Here is a 20389-nt window from a genome sequence, read left to right as displayed (position 1 = left end):
CTGCTGCTCTTATTCTTGTTCTATTGCCTAGTACTTCATTGAAAATCTCCTCTCCACCTGCACATTCTCCTAACTTTGAGAATTAACTATAACATCCAAATAACTCAAATTATCCCTTTAGCCACACAACAAATAACCAGTTGGCCAGACTCAGATTGCATGATCACTTCTGAAACAAAAATAAAACAGCAATGAGAAACAGTAATTGAATGACTTATTAGGAACCAGTATTATAAGACCAGGTTGCATCCTCAAACAAGTAAATAGCAGTAACAACTTTAAAACGTTTCCCCATGTTCCCTAATGTCACTAAGGTTAAAAAAAAGAAAACCAAAGCAAACAAAGTAGATGTCTCCTACTGAGTCGCTTACGTAAGCATCCTGGATTCCAGAGGTGCTTAAGCAGCTGCACCTCTCTCATCTCATCTCCTCCACATGCATCCCAGCTGGAAATGTTAGCCTGGTTTCCTCATAACTAGGAGGTAATATAGGACATTTAATTAGCCAGGGGCTCAACTTAGGGGGTTTGTTTAGTAAGCACAGTGACGACTGAAGTGATTACAGGGGATTAGCCCCAGCTCCCTAGAGGACAGGGCCTACTTTTAATGCTTAACCCACCTCACCTGTGGAGCTGGCAGCCAAGAAGCAGAATGGGGATAAAGGGAAGCAGGGCACTGAAATCCTCACTGCCTTACCAATAGGGATGAAAATTGTCGTGCCCTGAGAGACATAGTTAACTGTATTCATATAAATGTCTGTGGAATGGCATGGAAATAATTTTTAAAAAAATATAAATATCTCCTGTATAAACTATGACATGATAGTTAATACTAAATTTTGAGAAAAATAATTCAAGCACTACTTATTCACTGTAGCATGCAAACAAAGATCACAAACAAAGTCACAAACTAAACTAAAAAAAACCCCACCAAGCTAAATGGCAAACAAAAAGCCATTTTCTATCCATCCTTATACAGCTAATTCAGATGCATGTCCACAGCTACACTGGGTAGCCTTCATATCCCTGTGACACACATAATTTACCTTCAACTGTAGTGAGATCACTTCACTTCCCATATAGTCAAATGCTAAGTGGACTCTGCAGATACCTGGTATATTTTAGAACTATTAATGTTCTACAAAACCTTCACCTAAGCACACATAATGCTATCCTACACTGTTCATTCATTTACTCCCATTCAACCTACAGACTTCTGCTTCCAGAGGTATCAAGACGACATCTCACTGACTAAATAACCTGGCACTAAAAACACGCAGTTTCTTCTACAATTACACATATTGCTATTTCTTCTTTTGACTGCACAGATGAGGTCAGCCAGATGATCCATACATCTCCTGCCAGATTGTCCCCTCACAACCACAGCTCCACTGAATTATCAAAGCAGCCCTTTTTCCATCCACTCTAATGACAACATACATAATGCACACAGCTGGGATGCCTGTAGAAAATTATCACTGTTTTTTTTCTTAAACTCCAGGACAGGAGGAATCAAATTCAGTGAGAATGGGCAGTAAATCTTCATTATCCAGTTTTCTGAAACTTGGATTTTGTTAAAACTGATCTTCTGGAAGAACAGTTATAACTTTATTAATAGCTGATTTCTATTTCAGTAAGTCAAGAGAGTCTTACTGTCTACTTTGTTCTAGTACAAAAAAACCCCAAACTCCTGCAGTTGTTCAGCCTGGAGAAGAGAAGGCTCCAGGGAAACATTGCAGCCTTCCAGTACCTGAAAGGAGGCTGCAGGAAAGCTGGGGAGGGGCTTTTTACAAGGGCAGGAAACGATAGAAGGGGAAATGGTTTTAAGTTGGAAGTGGGTAGATGTAGACTAGATATTAGGAAGAAATTCTTTACTGTGAGGGTGGTGAGACACTGGCACAGGTTATCCAGGGAAGTTGTGGATGGCCTCTCCCTGGAAGTGTTCAAAGTCAGGTTGGACAGGGCTTTGAGCAACCTGGTCTGGTGGGAGGGGTCCTTGACCATGGCAGGGGGGTTGGACTTGGGGAACTTTAAGGTCCCTTCCAACCTAAACCATTCTGAGATTCTATGATGGAAATTGTGAGCAAAACATCAAGACTGATCTCTACCCTCAGATTCATTTCTGTAGAATGGAATTAATACACTGCAGAATTACTCACTCCTCCTCTGACCAACTGATTGATTTCTATATTCATTTGAGGATTAATAAAAAGCTCTGGGGCATCCTGACTCTTGTATGACTGTGTAAATATTTAATCACTGGTGGTTCCTTGCAAAGAAGACAATTTTGATTTTTTTTAATAAGGAATCACAATTACTAGAATTTCTCCTCTCCCCATTTTCTTAGCTGAGTTCATTGTCTTCTTGGATGTGATCTCAGTACAGATTTCATCGCATCTTTTAAAATTATGTTATCAAACTAAAAGATGTGTCTCGGTGTGGCTGAGGTCTCCTTTTAAGTACATAAGAGTATTACAAGTGGATTCAAGGGGCACAGCAGAGCAGCACTGAGCATACTGAGTATCTCCCCTTTGAGCACTTATTTTTTTTATTTAGACCAACAGACTGTTTTCCATCTTTTAAATTACATCATGTTTCACGCTGCCATTTTAAACCAGTATCAGAAGGCCGCCTGCCTACATCATGCAAGTTCAATCATGCAGTTTTGCCAGATAGGGAACTAGAATTTTTACTAATTTATTAATACTACAATTTTCTTGTTACTAAAAGCATAAATCTCTCATTCCATGCATATAGGATTTTTAAGTATCAGTATGCACTGAATGTTCATTTGGTTCATTATTCTCTGGAGGCAGATACCCACCTAAATACCCAATGATACATGACAGTGGTTTTCTGGTGCTTTTTATCTTCAGAGGATTTCCAGCAAGTTCACAATGTCGATCTGCATCTGAGAATTTTAAAGAATAAAACTCAGTTTAAATATTTCACCATTAGAAATACAACTAGGGCACACCAACCAGTTTGACTTGCATTTTTACCACAAATTTATTTTTTTCCTTTCAGCACATGTTCTTTTTTTCATCAATGCTAATAATGATGGATATTTAAAGGCAGCCGTGTTCTCATTCATGCAAGTGAAATTATGAATTTTTTTTAAGTTAATGTAAGTTCTTATACAAATTTGATTGCATTTTTTGCTTACAAAGTCTTTTTGGAGACAGCTAGGCAAGTGAAACAGATGAAAACATGAGTACTAAAACAAAAGTAGTTCTGGCTATTAAAAATAATTTACATTGAATCCTTCATTGCTTTCTACAAGCTTGTCTGGTTCTAAATGGGGTAATATAGAGGTAAGCAGGATTTAAAGTTGAGACTACTGATTTCTCTCATATCTTACTTGTGTGGTACGGTGATTCATATAATTCTTAATAAGTAATATGGAACACGGGGGTTATCATGGCAAGGTGAAGCATAAAAAAACCCACTTAACCAAAAAAACAAAACAAAACCCCAAACCTTTACTATAGCAAACTTTTGAACAAAGTGGTCAGTTGTAACCACATCTGACAGAGCTCAAAAATTGTAACTTCCTGTAAAGTAAATGAAAATAAGCAGGTCAGTAACTACCTTAAATTTGATGCTACAACTATGAACTAACACCTTTAAAGGTATTGCAAATACACAAGCAGAGAATGTGTATAAATGCCCCAGACATAGAAGTTTTATTACGAAGAGGTTCACGCTTTGAGCTAAGTCAGTCAATCTAAGGCAAAAATTCACAAGACACTGGGTTTCAGTAAATTGTTTCAAAACTACTGGAACTAAACCATCTTTTTTTTTTTAAAAAAAAGTACTCAGAATGATTGGATCATCTGCCTTCCAAAACCACGTAAATAATCCCCATACAGGGCTTCCAGTATCCCTACAACACAGGTATTCTGTTTTGTACAAAACTGCATTCATACGTTGATTGTGTAGAGCTAGCGTTCTCTCACGTGGAATTACTTCCCCTGTACACATACCTATATGTACACCTTTGCTTGTATAGGCTTCACATATGCACATGCAGATCTGTGTTTTATAACAGGCTTTACAGGAACTAGATATTATAAATAGATTGTAAAAATTATAATTCCACTATGTCTCCACCTTGTGTTTTACCAAAATGTTCCCGTTTGCTTCATTCCAGCAGACAAGATGGAGTACACAGTCACACAAAGAGGATAAGACCCTTCACAGAACAATTTACAATCTCTTTATATATTCTATCTAGCTCTGTGCAAAAACCATGTAGGTCACAGAACAACTGCAGTGACTGAAAGAAGTGTTTCGGTATATTCAAGCATGTTTTCAGTGCAGCAGAAAATACACAACTTATTTCAACATATGAAGGAATCTACTAGCAGTTCTGGAAATGCTAGCTGGTATCTGGGCAGCCCAAAGGTTCCAGAGCCCTAATGCTGAGTACACAGAGTACTTTCTTATTTTATTAGTTTAATAACTTTAACTTTCTTAGTTTATTTTAATAACAAAATACAATGTTCTCAGAGGAAAAAAATATACTGAACTTAGTACCTGGAATATTTTTAATATTCCACAACACTTGAAATATTTTAAGTGACAGAGCAGAACAATGTGTCTCCACTGTCTCCCTTAGTAAAATAAGCACAGACTACACAGTGAGTATTTTCTAGTTACTTTGGGAACAGCAAAGCATAGCCTAAGAAGTAATTAGCAAGAAAATTTTCCATCTACATGTCTTCATTGTAAAAAAAGACATTGAATCATGGTGAGATATTAATATGCTAACTGAGAACACAGACTACAAAGAAAGCACAATTTCCATGCTTGAGGCAATATGTGTTCATCAAAGGTACCAAGTGGATATTCCGAAGCACACCTATCTAGTAAAACAGTTAAATATGTTCAATAGCAGCAAACGTTAATCCACAACACGGTACTCCCATAAAAAGTTTAATAAAGTTCATTATTTTTATGCACTCCATACAGAAAAACACTGAAGTTAGATTGTGCATCAATCTCAAGTGGAAAACCGTATAATAAGATTTAGGTAGGAAGTTGTCAAAAACAAAATTAAAAACAATTTATAAAACCAAATAATATTGTTCTTCCATCTGAACAATAAAAATATTAGTAAGATCAGTAATACAGTGAAAAAGAATTTTTTAAAAAAGTATTATATTTGATAGTGTATTTTTTCAAACATATCAAAAGCAGAAATTGTGCGACTGCTTGTAGCAACAGGAGATGACCAAGGTGTGAGGAAAATATACAAGAAAGAGAGGCGTGGCAGAAAAGCTGAATGCACTCTTTACATCAGTGTTCACTGCAGAAGAACTTAAAGAAGCCCACTTCCAAAATTCTTTTACGAGGAAAGTGTGAGAACTGTGTCACATCAAGGTATCCACAGGAACTATTTCAAAACAAACCAGTTAATGAATAAAAACAAGTTATCAAGACCAGGTGACATTCATCCAAAGAGAAACTGCTGAGCACATACACTACTGGTGTTTAACTAATGCTTAAACCGGTCTCAGTTCAAGAGAACAAAAACATGGCAAACGTGGTAACGTTCTTCAGTAAGTAGGTCTGCAGACTGGGAAAAGAGTTGAACTATTAATAGAGGCATACAACTAAATATGGAAACATTGAGGGAGCCAACAAAGACCTTGTAAAGGGAAAACATGTTTAACATGTTCACATTATTCAGCTGCGTGTCCTTGCAACATGGACAGCTGCATACTGGGCCTTACCAGCCCGAGTGCAGGCAGTAGGGCAAGGGAGGTAACCCTTCCCCTCAGCCCTCAGGAAACCACATCCAGACCCTGTGCTGAGTTCTGGGATCCCCATTAAAAATGATATGGAAATACTGGAGAAAGTCAAGCTACTGGAGAGTCTGGTTTGGGGCTGGATATAGGATGTACACAGAGAAGCTGAGGGTCTGGTCAGCCTTGAGAGAAGGCCAAAGGCAGGCCTGATTGCCACCTGTAACCACCTAGCGGCAGAGCACAGAAAAGACCAAGACAGATCCTTCTAAGAGGTACATAGGGATAGGACAACATACTATTGCTGTCTGTGGCAACAGACACAAGCTGGGAAATTGTCATTAGATGTAAGGAAGATTATTTACCGTGAGGTTGATCAAACACCAGAACAGGTGGCCCAGATAAGCCATGGAGACTGCATCCTTGGAGATACACAAATCTCATCTGGACAAAAGGCCCTGAGCACTGGAGCTTTGTGCAGGTGTGGGATTAGAGACTTCCAGAGGTCCCTTTCTACCCACACATCCTGTAAACCTGTGATTGCAAGTGTCATGGGTCTGCCAGGACCCTCTGAACAAATCATGACATGTACACATGCAGCTGCTCCGGCATCTAACTTGGCATTTCAGTTGGCTTTTAACAATCTGTGTCACCAAAGACCATTGCTGTCCAGATGTTACAGGGTAAGAGAGAAGTTTTTTACAGGAATTAGCACCTAATTAAAATTGTCTATGTAATCCCCAAAGGATCTGTGCCGTTCAACATAAAAAAGATCAGGAAAACAGGTGGTTAGGGAGTTAAAAGTTTCCTAATAAGAAATTACTGGGCATAACCAAAGCTAAAACTCATTGCAAAGGACGTAAGCAGCATTGAGTTATAAATGTAAATTAATTCTTTAAGGGTAAAGTGACTGTAACATACAGATAAAATGATGGGTTCTACACCACCACCACGCAAAAGAAAATTCATGGAGTCAGCGTCAACAGCTTTCTAAAAATATTGAGACAATACTAGAATGGTCACTTAAAAAGAAATTAAAACTGTAGCATTAGAAATTACGATGATAGGAAAATAGAAAAAAAAAAGCAACTCTCTCTAAAATGATGGGAGACCTGTATCTTAAAGTGCATGTAATTCGGGGCACCATAATCCTAAAGAGTATACAGTACAATCAGAAAAACTCCAGGGAACACCATTACGAATCACAGCATAAGATGGATTCTTTAGGGGGGTTTAAACAGACCAAGTTCTTAACCTAGAAAAGTGATGACTGTTGTGGGTATTACAGAGGTCAATAAAACCAGGAATGCAATGGAAAAGATGATAGTGAATGAGGCTTGTTCTTTTAGATTTGAAAGGGGTTTTTAATATTTTCCTTCTTTTAAACTAGGTTTGTATGTCTCTTCAGCTCAGAGACACTCTCATTGGGGAGTTAGTTCTATTTGACATTCCATCACATCTCTATCAAAATTCAGATTATCTAATGAATGTACTGTGCTCTATGTATTCCCTGAATTGTATTCTTAGAAAGTTTTGGGAAAAAACAGGGTGTTCTTTTAATTATTTTACTGGTTACTAAAATCTAGCACAAACTGTATTAAAAGATAACAGCAGAGAAAATCTTTTCATCCTAGATGCAGCCAAAAGATCTTCCATAGCTATCAAAATCAAGAATGTAAAACATTGTTTGTGAACCAATACCCATAGATGTTCCTCACTTCAGACGAATGGGTCGTTTTATGTCAGCAAACCATAGGCTGTATGCTTACAAAGACAAATCAGTAACACTTTGCATAGTCTAATTTTCACTTGTCTTTGTTTTATCAAATCAGATAAAGTGGGTACTGAGTACGAAACTTGTTATTAAATCTGCAGATTTAAAGGTATGTTAAGTTTTGAACATGAACAGTATACCCATTTTCAGATAACTATATAAATTATACAGATAATGTATTACCATCCAGTGAAAACGTTTTGACAATCATGTCTACATAGACAGAGTATAGTTACCAAAATTCAAAATTACTATAATTAGTACATATAGTTATATTGATAAACTCTGTCTGAGCAGGAAAAAAAAATTTTAAAAAATCAAAACCTCAAAAAACTTCCTGTACTGAAGTAATAATGTTCACAGATACATGGCTCACTGCCAGGAATATATCAACATGCTTGTAAGCTGGGGACAGATCCAGTCTTGTCAGTGGCTGGCTGGAGAAGAATGCCCACTATAGTTTCCTCTAATAAAGAGATCTTCCACATACAGGGTAGCTTTGGTTAACTTTCAAAAAAAAGCAAGTAGTATATTCAAATTATAAAGAAGGTATTTCACCTAGTTTAGAGCATGGGAATTTCCTCTTACTGAAACAGTTCACCAATTCTAATTGTGCCCAAACATCCATCAGACAAGTTTATTGTCAACAACTACAGCAAGTCTATTATCGCCAGGCAGAACAAAGTTTGAGACTTTCACAGCAGGTTGTGCTCCTAGCAGGAGATGCCTTCTCAACCTTCTGGTGAACATCCCTACACTGAACTGGGATACAAATGCATCATCTCCACCGTCTCCTGCTGGCATTTGAGCAGGGGTCATGCTATATGGTTCACTAATGAGAAAAATCTAATTCTCTGCACTATTTGTTGAGATTCTCTCAACTATTTGTTGAGATTCTAGAGCATGTTCAGAGAAGAGCCACAAGGATGGTGAGGGGTCTGGAGAACAAGCCTTATGAGGAGCGGCTGAGGGAACTGGGGTTGTTTAGCCTGGAGAAGAGAAGGCTGAGGGGAGACCTCATCACCACCTACCACTACCTAAAGGGAGGTTGTAGAGAGGTGGGTGCTGGTCTCTTCTCCCAGGTGATGGAGGATAGAACAAGGGGAAACGGCACCAAGCTGTGCCAAGGGAGGTTCAGGTTAGAGATAAGGAGGAAGTTCTTTACTGAGAGGGTTGTCAGAGGCTGGAACAGGCTGCCCAGGGAGGTGGTGGAGTCACCATCCCTGGATGTATTTAAAGAGCGGGTAGACGAGGTACTTAGGGATATGGTTTAGGGGGTAGACAGGAGCGGTTGGACGTGATGATCTCGGAGGTCTTTTCCAACCGAGCGATTCTGTGTGATTCTGTGATCTGAAGGAATGAACAACATAGAATAGGATCTTATTTTTTGCCAGTGGATGCAATGGGCCAAGGGAGATGATGTGGGTAGAATTACAAGAATAAAAAAATTATCTATCTGAAATCTGGTTTCACCTAAAAGGATGTTGGGCTTGAGATGAGCATTCTCAGAGGCTTCAATGCCCTCCAAGACAAAAGAAGTATCTGCAGATGAGTTCAGGTGGACTGGAAAAATCCATTTATTTTATGAGCAAGCTCTGATTGGCTTTCTCAGAACTGGGAATTAGTTTCATTTACAACCTGGCACTTCAACAAATTGCATGAGACTAAGGCGGCATAAAACCTGGTACACTGCTGGGGTAAGTGCCCTACCATCTTTAGATTTTATGGCTTCTGAGTGTTGGTATGGTGCCTGCTGCAATATAGTTGTGAAGTGCAGTTATATTATCATGTGCTTGTTTGGCACACACAGAGAATCACATGAGCACCTGAGCACTCATTAGATTCAAGTCTCAGCCCACCAGCATGGGAGAAAAAAATCCAGATCAGTTCTTGGACGTCCTAACCACCTCATGCCATATCACAGCACGGGTGACCTGCTCTTCTGGCCAGGTTATTATCTAAGCACAATTTTAACTTGGGTTACACTAACACAAACATTCATTAAATATTGTAATTATTCAGTGGTATTCAACATATTAAATCATTACTGTTAATTAAATATCTCCTCTAAAAATCACTTGCATCAAGCTGTCCTTAAAAAGGATTCAAGGCATTTAGGAAGATAAAGTTACAACATTAAAATCTAGAGTGCAGTGAACACAGGTCACCAGATGTAATTACATGAACAAAACTAGAAAACAATTTTTTATATTTACTTACTAGGCTTTAGTAAATTACGAATATGGTGAAGACAATGCAGGTTAAGAGCATTGTAGAGAATTGTATGATTCCAGAGAAAGAGATTGCCAGAAACAGAATATGTGCACGTGAATGTGTGTACACATGGAGAAACATGAGTTAAATTAATAAAATTATGCATAATCTGATCTCCACTATTACAAAATAATTTGAATGTTGTGTTCAAAAAGCACTGACAAGATACTTTTTTTTCAATCTCTGTAAGGTCTAATTAGGAAGCAACAGAATTCAAAGACAAAATTGCAAGGTCCAAATTTTGCTTTAAGTAAAAAGAACAATGAAAGACAGAGACTACGGGGCAGAGGGGTGGGGGGAAATAAAATGTTTCTGCTCTTGACAATAATCTGATGTGGCATTTTTTCATCCAAAGAAACAAAGAGGAAGCACTCACAGCTCTCCCAGTCTGATACAAGAATGACTATTTTCTGCTGAAAAGCTCAGCTTTTCGCTCCTTCGTTTTAAAGTTGAACTGTGTATATAACTTGTTCTATTCTGATGATTAATAGTTAGATGAAAGGGGTTTCTTTTTATTTTTCTCTTCCTTAAACAAAAGCTTCATCTTTTTTAAAATTGAGTTACTGCAGTGAGTGAGAAGAAATAGGGATATTGATAAAAAGATTCAAGGTTCAAGTGAACTTCTAAAATTAATTTTCCTTCATGATTCAGCAGAAATCAGTGCCAATTACATAAATTAAAAGGTATAATGCTTTTATCTCAGAAACTAACTCTCATTTTGTATTAAGGATTAAAAATATAATCCTAGTCCAGCCCTAGACACATGTCTTCCATAAAGTACAACCTATTTTAATCACACAGTGGACATATGGCTTCCTTAAATCTGAAAGCTGCTCCTGACTTGCATAGCTCGGAAAGAAGAAAGAAAATGGCCAACAGGACAGCTAAATAAATAAGACAAGGACAATGAACAATAACATTCACCAAGTTCTGTATGACTGCTGAAGTAGGTAGAGAGTTTGCATATGAAGAATGGCTGGTGTTAAAGTACTTAAGGGGAAAATAATTACTCAAAACCAGATTTTAAGCCTCCATGGAGTAAATTTCTAATAATCTACACTGACATCATCAGCATCCCAGTTAAATATGCTGGGAAAACATTTAGCTTTGATCTAGTAAACATGATTATAAAACCAACATCTAATATTCTAAAAAGGTCTCTTCAATTCTAATACAATTGGCAGTAGGATGAGCCAGCATGGCTCATCTTGCAATACCAAGAGTCTGCTCCAAGAACTGCATCTATGGGAGGCTGGGAAACACAACCAAACAGCGCAAGCAATACAACAACATGCTCAGCACAGACACAAAACCTGCCAAAATATTCAGTGACCTTGCAGCAGAATTTACACACATATACACATAAAGAGAGTTATTGTTGCTATCTGCAACAACTCATAACCTTTCGTCATACTCCTAGTTAATTTAGCTGTTCATTGTACTTTGGCTGTTAGAAGAACAAGCATAATATAGAACTTTATTTAAAACTAAAATTTAACACTGGAATGGACGAAAAAAATGATGCAACTATGATGAAGTAATAAACACGGCTATCACCACCATCTCATCACCACAGAAACAAAAGGTTGTATTACAGGCCAGATTCAAATTCCTTCGCATCCTCAGCTCCTTATTCCTCCACCAACCCCACTGAGAAAAAGTAAAACATATACAGATCTATACTTTCTGTTCAGCAAAAGAATAAATGAACAGTATAAAGGCAAGCTTCTTTCACACTGCCTAGTAGAAAGCGTGTTTTTTATATCATGGTATTGATTTCCCCTCCTTGCCTCCAATTTTTTTTTAATGATAATTTTTTTTGTAACTAAGAGTTTGTAGGTAATAGTTCTTCCCTTTTAATTCAACTGAAATGTTCCCCCAGGCTGAAAGCTGTTCAAGGCAGCCAGACTTTATCCAATGTGTTGGTGATAAGCTGGACAAATGAAAAAATGAAAAGCAAAAGCGTATAGACAAGAAATGTTTATTGAAAAAGAAAATAAAATTAAAAGACAAAAATGGGTGGGAAGCACAGCACACAGAACTAAGAATTAAAAAAACATCTTACATTCTGCCTTAATGGCAGCACAGTTAATAGGGACAAAGGGACGTCTTGCTGCCTGCCGCAGCCGGAGGGTATTTTTGCAGACCTGACGGGCCAGTTTTGTCCAGCACGTTGTGTGAAGAAAGAAAGCTTGACGTGTTTTCACTGCCGACTTTGGACTCCCAGTATTACGAACTGGAGTTCCCTGTGTGGCCTGCCGGGACATGTGAGTTCTAACATGGGATTCCTACAAAAGCAAACAGAAAATCGTAACACATACATCCGAATTATAGCATTAAAAAAAAAAAATCCAGAATTTGGATAAATTCACAAGGCTAATCAAAGAATATGTGTAAACCCTATATAAAACACTGGGGCTTATAAGAAGCAGTAAAGCACAGAGTAGAGAACTGTATTGTGAGTGGATATATAATGCCATTCCAGATGAGATATTGTATAATAATATTAACATTTTATAGATAACACACCATTTGATTGACAAAATTACATTTGTCCACCAAAAATCCATGAAGTCAATGTTTATCTAAAACTTGGTCAACCAGAGACGTGGCAGGACCTGCACACTGTTCAGTTCTACTTAAGACAGGAAAAGGATTAATAAACCAAGTTGTATAACACTAAAGTTCAACACATATATATTATATATAAGAAAGCATTCATTACATATTGTGAAAGACCACATTTTGTTTTAGGTAAGTTAACCTACAGAATCCTACCTCCATAGGTTGGCTGGAAGATAGTTTATCTTCATCTGTCTGTGTGGGCATCTTCAGGCCACCATATTTCTTCCAATAAATCCAGCAAGATGCACACAATCTACATTGCATATTTGGAGGACCCCAGGAATACCATTGGTGAGACTGTGAAGCTAAGGAGGAGAAAACAGCACAGGTAAACTGGTGCATGCTGGATTCAATATAATAAATCCAAATGTTGAAATAGATGGCTTCATGTGGCCATAATATGTAGCATTATATGGATAAATATTTAATACATTTGACATAGAGAAAATGAGAAATTGAACTTTTCTTTATTTTCTCAAAAATGCACCCCAACGGTAAACTCCAAATGGCAATTTCAAAATAATTCCCTATTTAATTTCAAATCAGGGACTGTGTAAAGAGATTTTTTTCAGGAGACTACCAAAAAACCCCCAACTCTATAAATCCTCCACTATTTCTAATTCTGGAAGACAGGCTTTTTAGGTTCCTTGTTACTTATTAGAATTACTTAAAATCTGGGTTTTTTACCCAAGTCATGCAAAGCAAGTACTTATAAATCAAGATCCATATACGAAAAGGACAAGCACACCTACTGACCTTGAAGATGCACATGTACCTTTATCTTGTGCATGTGGACACTCAGCAGGACCACTAATTTAATCATTTTTTCTTTTTGCGATCTTTCACAAGAAAACTATTTTTTAAAAATGTGATTGGAAAAACAAAGTATATAACTGGAACTTTCTACAGACAAAATATTATTTTAGTTTGTGTTTAAGAAACAGTCAGCCATAGAAATGATCAGAACTCTCTTATGGTAGGCCTTTTCAATTCTTTCCAGTTCTGGATTTTATTATATCTTCTCTCACATAATCTATGCTGAAAGCTGCTGTTTCAGGAAGTTCAACAGCAATCATCAGAAACACGCAAAACACTAGAAAATAAAACCAACATGCTCATCCTCCCAACAACAGAGGAGATAAAAACCAAACCAAACCAGAGAACTCCAACAACTCAAAACCACTGCAATCTTACAGGCGAACAAAAAATAAACTTGAATCTAGTATTCTGAAAGCAAAGGAATATCTCATCAGCACCATCATATTACATTACTTTATCTTTCTGTACTTTCTGAATTGTAAAAAAAAAAGTAAAAATAAAAAAATCAAAGCGTACTTGAATACAGACATCTAATCAATCAATATATTGAAAGCAGCTATAACTTAAAAACAATTTCTGCAACACAGTTCATTGAAAATTATCTTCTATAGCATGCAAACAAAAGTGCATACATTTGTTTTTAAAGAAACAGTGCATATTAAATTATCTCAAAATTCTGAATTATTAAAAAAAATATAAAAAAATATTTATATTTACTTACTGTAGCAACTTTCACAAGCCCGACCTATTAGTGAGGCCTGTGCCTGATAAGAGGCTCCCATTGCTCCATTGACTGCAGTAGGTTTCCCATTGTTGCTGGATATTTGATTGGGATTTGGTTTATTGCTTTAAATGAAAATAAAAAAAAATTAAAAATTCCATTTTACTAACCAGTTAGTTGAAAACAATCTAATTCTGGAATTCTGATGTGCCCTAGCATCATCTGTAAAAGCTGCTCTGAACAAGAAGACTAATTTTCATACTCCTCTAGTATTTTCAGCACTGTAAGACTTGCCAAGTATAGAACTGCTTTGATACTTAAATTTACAGATAGCTGTTGCTCTCACATGGTCTGAGCTACCTGGCAAGCTAGTAAAAGACCAAGACTCAGCGTCAAGCATTAACATATGCCTGACACAGTACATAATTTAAGAAGGGGGTTCCAGATGAGACGTTACAAGGTGAGGCTGAGCTTTGGGTGAAGTATAACAAGTAAGGGTAGTAACACTGCCTGTAAGTGTCACCCTAGACAAGGGCCTGTTGCCTCGTATCTCAAGTAGAAGTACATCGCGTCCCACCAACTACAGTAAATGCAAATGCTCTATAACCCTGGCAAAGCTCACCTGTGTATCATGCTATTCTGCTTGAGTTGTGTCCTAAACTACTTTCACTCTGAGAAGGCTGAAGAACTGGTCTTGGATTTTTTTGTTATGTTATTATGATGATTATTACTTTACCTACTGATACTTCAGTGAAGTGAGATTTTCCAAAGCTCCAGCTTTGTGGGTGGTAGTTACCCCTCTGGCAAGCTATACTCTCAGTAAAATGAGAGGCTGGATACTTTGATTCCTAAGATGATTAGTCATTACTTTAGGTGGCATAAAATACATTCAAGATTGGTTAAAATGACTAACTGAAGAAACCTTTGCTGTATCAAGTCTCTACTCCAAGTGCCAGCAAGTTTGTCTACTGCCTTCTCCTTTTTCAGTAGATCAAGACTAGAGAGATTCTTTTACAGTTTCCAGATACTATTTATCAAGTACCTTCAAGAAAAGTACCTTGGGCTCAAGGTACAAGAGAAGGGATCAAGAGACTATGAAGTCTCCCACGTTATGTTCTGATGATTAGCTACCTGCAAAAGAAGCCATGAATTGAAAGGGACTCTCTGCTTATTGAGGAAAGAATCTTGTTTTTATAGGAAATACCTTACAATCAAGATCAAAGAGGTTTTCAGCTCTGACAATCAATTTTACTCAGATTTAAAATACAAAGAGTCTTGAAACAGAGCGTTAGCAATCCATTTGCCCACAAGTGTCCCAGACTGAAATCCTACCCTTTTACCATTGATTATGGATTTTGTCTTGACACGGAAGTGGAAGACAGACAGCAAGAAAGATAAAGAAAGCAAAAATCCTACATTTCAAAACAGGTTTGTCATCAAATACCACTAGTCCCTACTGTGGACATATTGGCAAAAATCCTGAGTTGTCTGCATGGACCAAGGAAATTAAACTAAATTGAAAAAGCATTATGTAAAGACTGAGCATCTCACAGTTTTCCTAAAGCAGCCACTTTCCTGAGAGGCTTAGGGAACACTCACACTCAGCTTTTTTTTTAAAAAGACATCATTTATTAGAGACTTGAGCTTCAAAGCTCACATTTCTTCAGAGATGAGATTAAAAGACTGGAATTAACAGCCTGCTGTTTGTATTATTAAATTTGTTTAAGAGAGTAAAGTCTGTATGAAATATGGAAATAAAGCTCTATTATACGCAATTTATACAAGTCAGCCAAAAGGCAATAGTGCATTTTCAAAGTATTTAATTTGGTATTCTAGTCTTCTGTTATACAAACCCTCATAACAATGGGAAACTCAGATGTGTGTAAACTGAATGTACCCAAAGAAAGCTTAAAAGAATGTAATCTGTAATCCTTTCCCTCCTCATAATCATGAGGAAATTATGCATATGAAAGAGACAGATTGTATCTTGCTTCTGTAAACTACATGTTAACAAAAGCAGATAGAGCTTCAAGTTTAAATCTATAAAAATAGATTAAAAGCGCCTCAGAAGAAAGCAGATTTTATTAATAAGACTTGTTCAAAGATAAAAGATTTTTGGGCTGTGTGCTACCTTTAATTTACAGCCAGAATATCTCTAGTCTCTAGCTGAAGACCAGACTGTATCAACAAGATAAAACTCTAATGGGAAAGTATCTGATTTTATTTTATGTAACTACATTTACAACTGCTTCTGTTTTCAAATACTGCATTTACACAAAAATGAAGTGTTGTGCTACAGGGATTTGGAAGTGATTATTCTGGAAAAAGTGCTTTTTAAATGAAAAGGCTCTTCTTGCATTTGAGCAGTTCATGCAGCATTTTATCATGTTTTGTAAAGCTTCTCACCATTGCAAAACAGGCAGTCTGCAGATCAAATATAAGGGACTCAGTTAAGTACGAAGGCTTATGACAAGGAGTTTGTGGTACTTGCTGATTATATCTCTGTATATTCTGTTTGTATATAACAAATACTAAGAAAGGAACTATTAAAAATATGACTAAGAAAATATCATGCATGTTATGACATGCATGTTACATGTTTCAATTTTAGCTGCATGTTATTAAAAATGACTTTGTTGTTATACTCACTAGGTAGGGATGTATACTTGTTTCAATTTACTTTCTGCTTCAGCCGCTTTCAGACGTTTCTAGTTGAAAAATTAACACATTAAAATATTTTATTATATTCAAGCATAAGACTTCATAAAACTGCAGACAATCCATCTTTAAATTATTTCTATTTTGTGATTCCACAAGAGCTTTCAAAACAAGCGTAGAAATCTACAAGATGAAAACCATGAAAAACGAGTTCTCTATTCTTATTACAAGTTTGAAATGACAGTATGCTGTCCTATCCAGTAACACTCAAGCTTCACATATGACAACAAAACCATAAACACTATTACCACTTACATAAATTACTTCTACATAAACACGTAGGGCATTGTGGCTAACCCTCATTGCAGAGTAAGTAGAAAATAAATCAGTGAAATTGCACATGATGAGCTCCTAGTCAGTCATGCAGCTCAATACTTCTTGTGTGCTCTGTCAAGCCTGTGGCTAGTGTTTTATATGCACTATAAGGAAGGGGAACAGTAAAGTCCACTGACTGTTAGAAATAACTAAACATCAACTTCCATTAAATGCCATTAAAACTGTAGCTCAGGAACACAGCAGTAGCAGCACAGTTACACTACTATCAGGATAGTTTATGAGTTTACTAAACTATTACTTTCTTCATATTTGCAACAAACTCAAAACATATGTTGCTCTCATGGTAGTAATAGTAACTTCCAAAATGTTGAGAAGTTTTAGTTATTGCCGTATATTATACAAGTAAGTAAGATGACAATTTTTTCAGCAATGGCACAAGAAACAGAGTTCAGAAGTCTACTGGTTATTGGAAACATTTCTCTGTATGGAAAAGATGAAAGAAAAAAAGATTATTTCCCCACTCTTCCTGTACTCAAGACATTATTTCTGTTTACTTGGAGAGAGGAAAAAAAGAGAGAGAGAGAACAAAAAGGAGTTGAAACAAAGTCAATTCTATTACAGAGGAGAAATAAAAAAGGGGTACATTGGTATCCAGCAATAATAAATCAGCAGTACCTGCCTGCCTCTCAATATTCCCCCTTTAGTCCTCCTTTGCTCCTACAACAACCAATTCTCTTCTCTGCTATACTCCTGTTTTCTGATATGCAATCTGTGCAATGCTCACAATCCAAGACGACATTTCTCACCTTGAGCAAAGTATCATCCAAAGACTCTGCTCTGAGGGTCTCTTGCTGGTGTCATGAGGTGAGTAACGGGGTTAATCAGCTTTACTGGTCAAGTAGCCTGAGGAAGCCTCCCGTGCCACCCATCACCATAACTCTCACTTATAAAAACTGCATCTTTGAAGAGCACTCTATAACAAATAGACTCCTAAGCAGTCCATGCCACCACAAATTAATTCCCATGCAATATGAAAGCCCTTTTCCATTTATTTCCAAGATAAGCTATTCTTTTCCTTACGGGTTTTTTCTGTTCACAGATGCCTCATGGTGTTTGGAGCCACAGAAGTGACTTCCACTGATACACCTGGTGCAACTGTATTCTTTCCCCAGCATCAGTCTTGGCAACGCTGTGCTACCTTCAACAGGCCCACAGCAAAAATGCAAATATACTCTGCCTGCTTAAGCCAGTTTTTACAAGAGCAGGGAGAAAGAACAGCAGCAGCATGCTCCAAGTCTCATAAACTGATAGATTTTAAGCTGAGAGCACTTCACAGTCCCAGCAGAAGAGCTCTCAATGGTGAAGCTTAACAGCTTCAGGCCACAGGCTTTCCACAACTGTCTCTTCTGCTTTTTGTGTTATGCCCAACAATACAGAATTTGTTTTCAAACTGAGAAAGCACACAAGCCCACAGCTCAGCAGGTAACCTGCATTTTGCAGAGGTTCATAACAAACTGGTACTATTCCACAAAAAGAACGAATAAATCTCACTGCACACTTTGCAAGATCATCAGAGCAAAAGACAAAAATGCAATAAAGGGAAAGAAATAAGGAAAGCAGCCTTGAAGCACTGTCAAAAGGTAAAGGCATTTGTAGGAAGCTGTATTAAGCCCTGATGACAGTGTCAGTGAGAAGTGCCTAAACACATTAATTAAATTTTAGCATACTTTTAACATTGGTAAGGGGGTTGTAAGGAATGCAATTTTAGCAATTGCTTTCCTCCTTTATTGACTAAAGTGAATGACATAGTTCCTTCTACAAAATAACTACACAATGTCATTTCAGTATAAGCTGTATTTTTGTGCACTAAAATTATGGTTAATGGTGCTCTCTAAAAGCAACAGAAAATGTCACAGCTCGAATTCACACTGACCTATCAACTTTCAAATATCGAGAGGGAAGAAAGGATGCAAAAACAAAACTATCAACAAATAGTTGCCATTTCTGAGACAAAACCTCTGTCTGTTGAAATACAGAGGAAGAAAACTGGTAAACTGTAAATGCTGGAACTTGAAACTGAAAACATTTAAACAAGAAATGAAGGACTAGTTTGTAACAGTAAGGGTAACAAATCACTGGAGCAATATAACAAAGAGAGCTGATGCTTTTCCTGAAAACAAAACCAAAATCTGATCATTAAAAGTAACTGTCTTACAGACTGCATTGTAGGGGAAATCAAGCTACACTAACCCAGCTTTTCACCTGGGCTCTACTACTTTTAATCAGCTACCCTTGAAACTGAATGTTATTTCTGTTTAAGAACTTTTGGTATGAATGTCAACTGACAAATATCCCAAGAAACAATCATTTCCCTAGGTTAGTACTGTTTTCAACAGTGGAAATAAATAAACGAAAAGGAAATGTAATATATTGTTGTAGTACAGTAATTCAATTATCCTTGCATATGTTCTCCCTTTTTCTATTGCAAAATCTCAGTAAAAGTCTCTGCATTGAATCATATTTTTAAGGAGAACACCACAAATAATGAGAACAGCTTTCAGTCAGTGGAATGAGCCACATGTCCTTCAAACACTATATCATGTAGTGGTCATGAAAAGTGCCATATCACCAAGAATGATTACCCAAGGCTTGAATTAGTTTTGCCAGAACGGTTCATCACACTGCGGACTTTAACATATCTATTTCCCTCCACCTTGACTTGAAGGGAACGTGCTCTGAAGACGGTATCTCTGCTGCCATTAAATCACCACCTTTAGCTACCAAGTAAGAATAACATTTAGTAGCAATTGTGACAAGGAACCCTTTCTTATGCCTGACACAGTGCAGCCAACTCGCACAAAGAAATAAAGATAATTAAAGAGCACACTTTCATATTAAATCACACTGATCTAGAATTCAGAGACTGTATTTTATGCATAAGATTCAAGTATGTACATCGATCCTTTTGTCTTCACATTTCCCCAGGCTGTCCTACCGCTCAAGCATGATATTTAGAGAATGACTCTGAAATTGCCACTTTCTTACTGAACATGCTGAAAAGCATTAAATTATCACAGCTTGTTCTGCTGGAGAAAAAAATCCTACAAATACTATTTTTTATTGAACTGTATTATTTTTACCATTTCAGAACAAAATAAACACAGACAGGATGAAGTTCGGATCTCTCATTAGGAAGGATTACAGAAACATTAGCCAGGATAGAAATGAAGTATTTGGCCTACATTGGTTTTGTTGTTGATGATCATGCATGACCTCAAATGAATATGTCTAAAGCATTAAGTCCTGTGGTGTATTGTCATATCTAAGTTAGGATGTTCTAAGTTTAATTAGTTACAAGTAAAACACAGGCATTAATAAGAGCATTCAAGTTGTAGATAACCATAATGCCTATGTGTTTTTCTTGTATGTGAGGCT

General features: G+C 37.0%; 1 protein-coding gene across 1 annotated transcript in view; it reads right to left on the bottom strand.

The window, feature by feature from the left end:
- The window catches only part of MTA3 (metastasis associated 1 family, member 3), a gene marked incomplete at its 5' end in the record, with an annotated part of 98787 nt that overhangs the window by 38869 nt on the left and 39529 nt on the right, over positions 1-20389 (bottom strand). The window contains 5 exons of the mRNA XM_010184603.1: positions 2822-2908; positions 11861-12083; positions 12574-12725; positions 13961-14085; positions 16610-16668. Coding sequence (XP_010182905.1) covers positions 2822-2908; positions 11861-12083; positions 12574-12725; positions 13961-14085; positions 16610-16668 — 646 coding nt within the window. The remainder of the gene's footprint in view (positions 1-2821; positions 2909-11860; positions 12084-12573; positions 12726-13960; positions 14086-16609; positions 16669-20389) is intronic.

This window comes from Mesitornis unicolor, unplaced genomic scaffold (assembly GCF_000695765.1).
Source record: "Mesitornis unicolor isolate BGI_N332 unplaced genomic scaffold, ASM69576v1 scaffold8245, whole genome shotgun sequence".
NCBI lineage: Eukaryota > Metazoa > Chordata > Aves > Mesitornithiformes > Mesitornithidae > Mesitornis > Mesitornis unicolor.
This window is presented reverse-complemented; position numbering and strand designations above follow the sequence as displayed.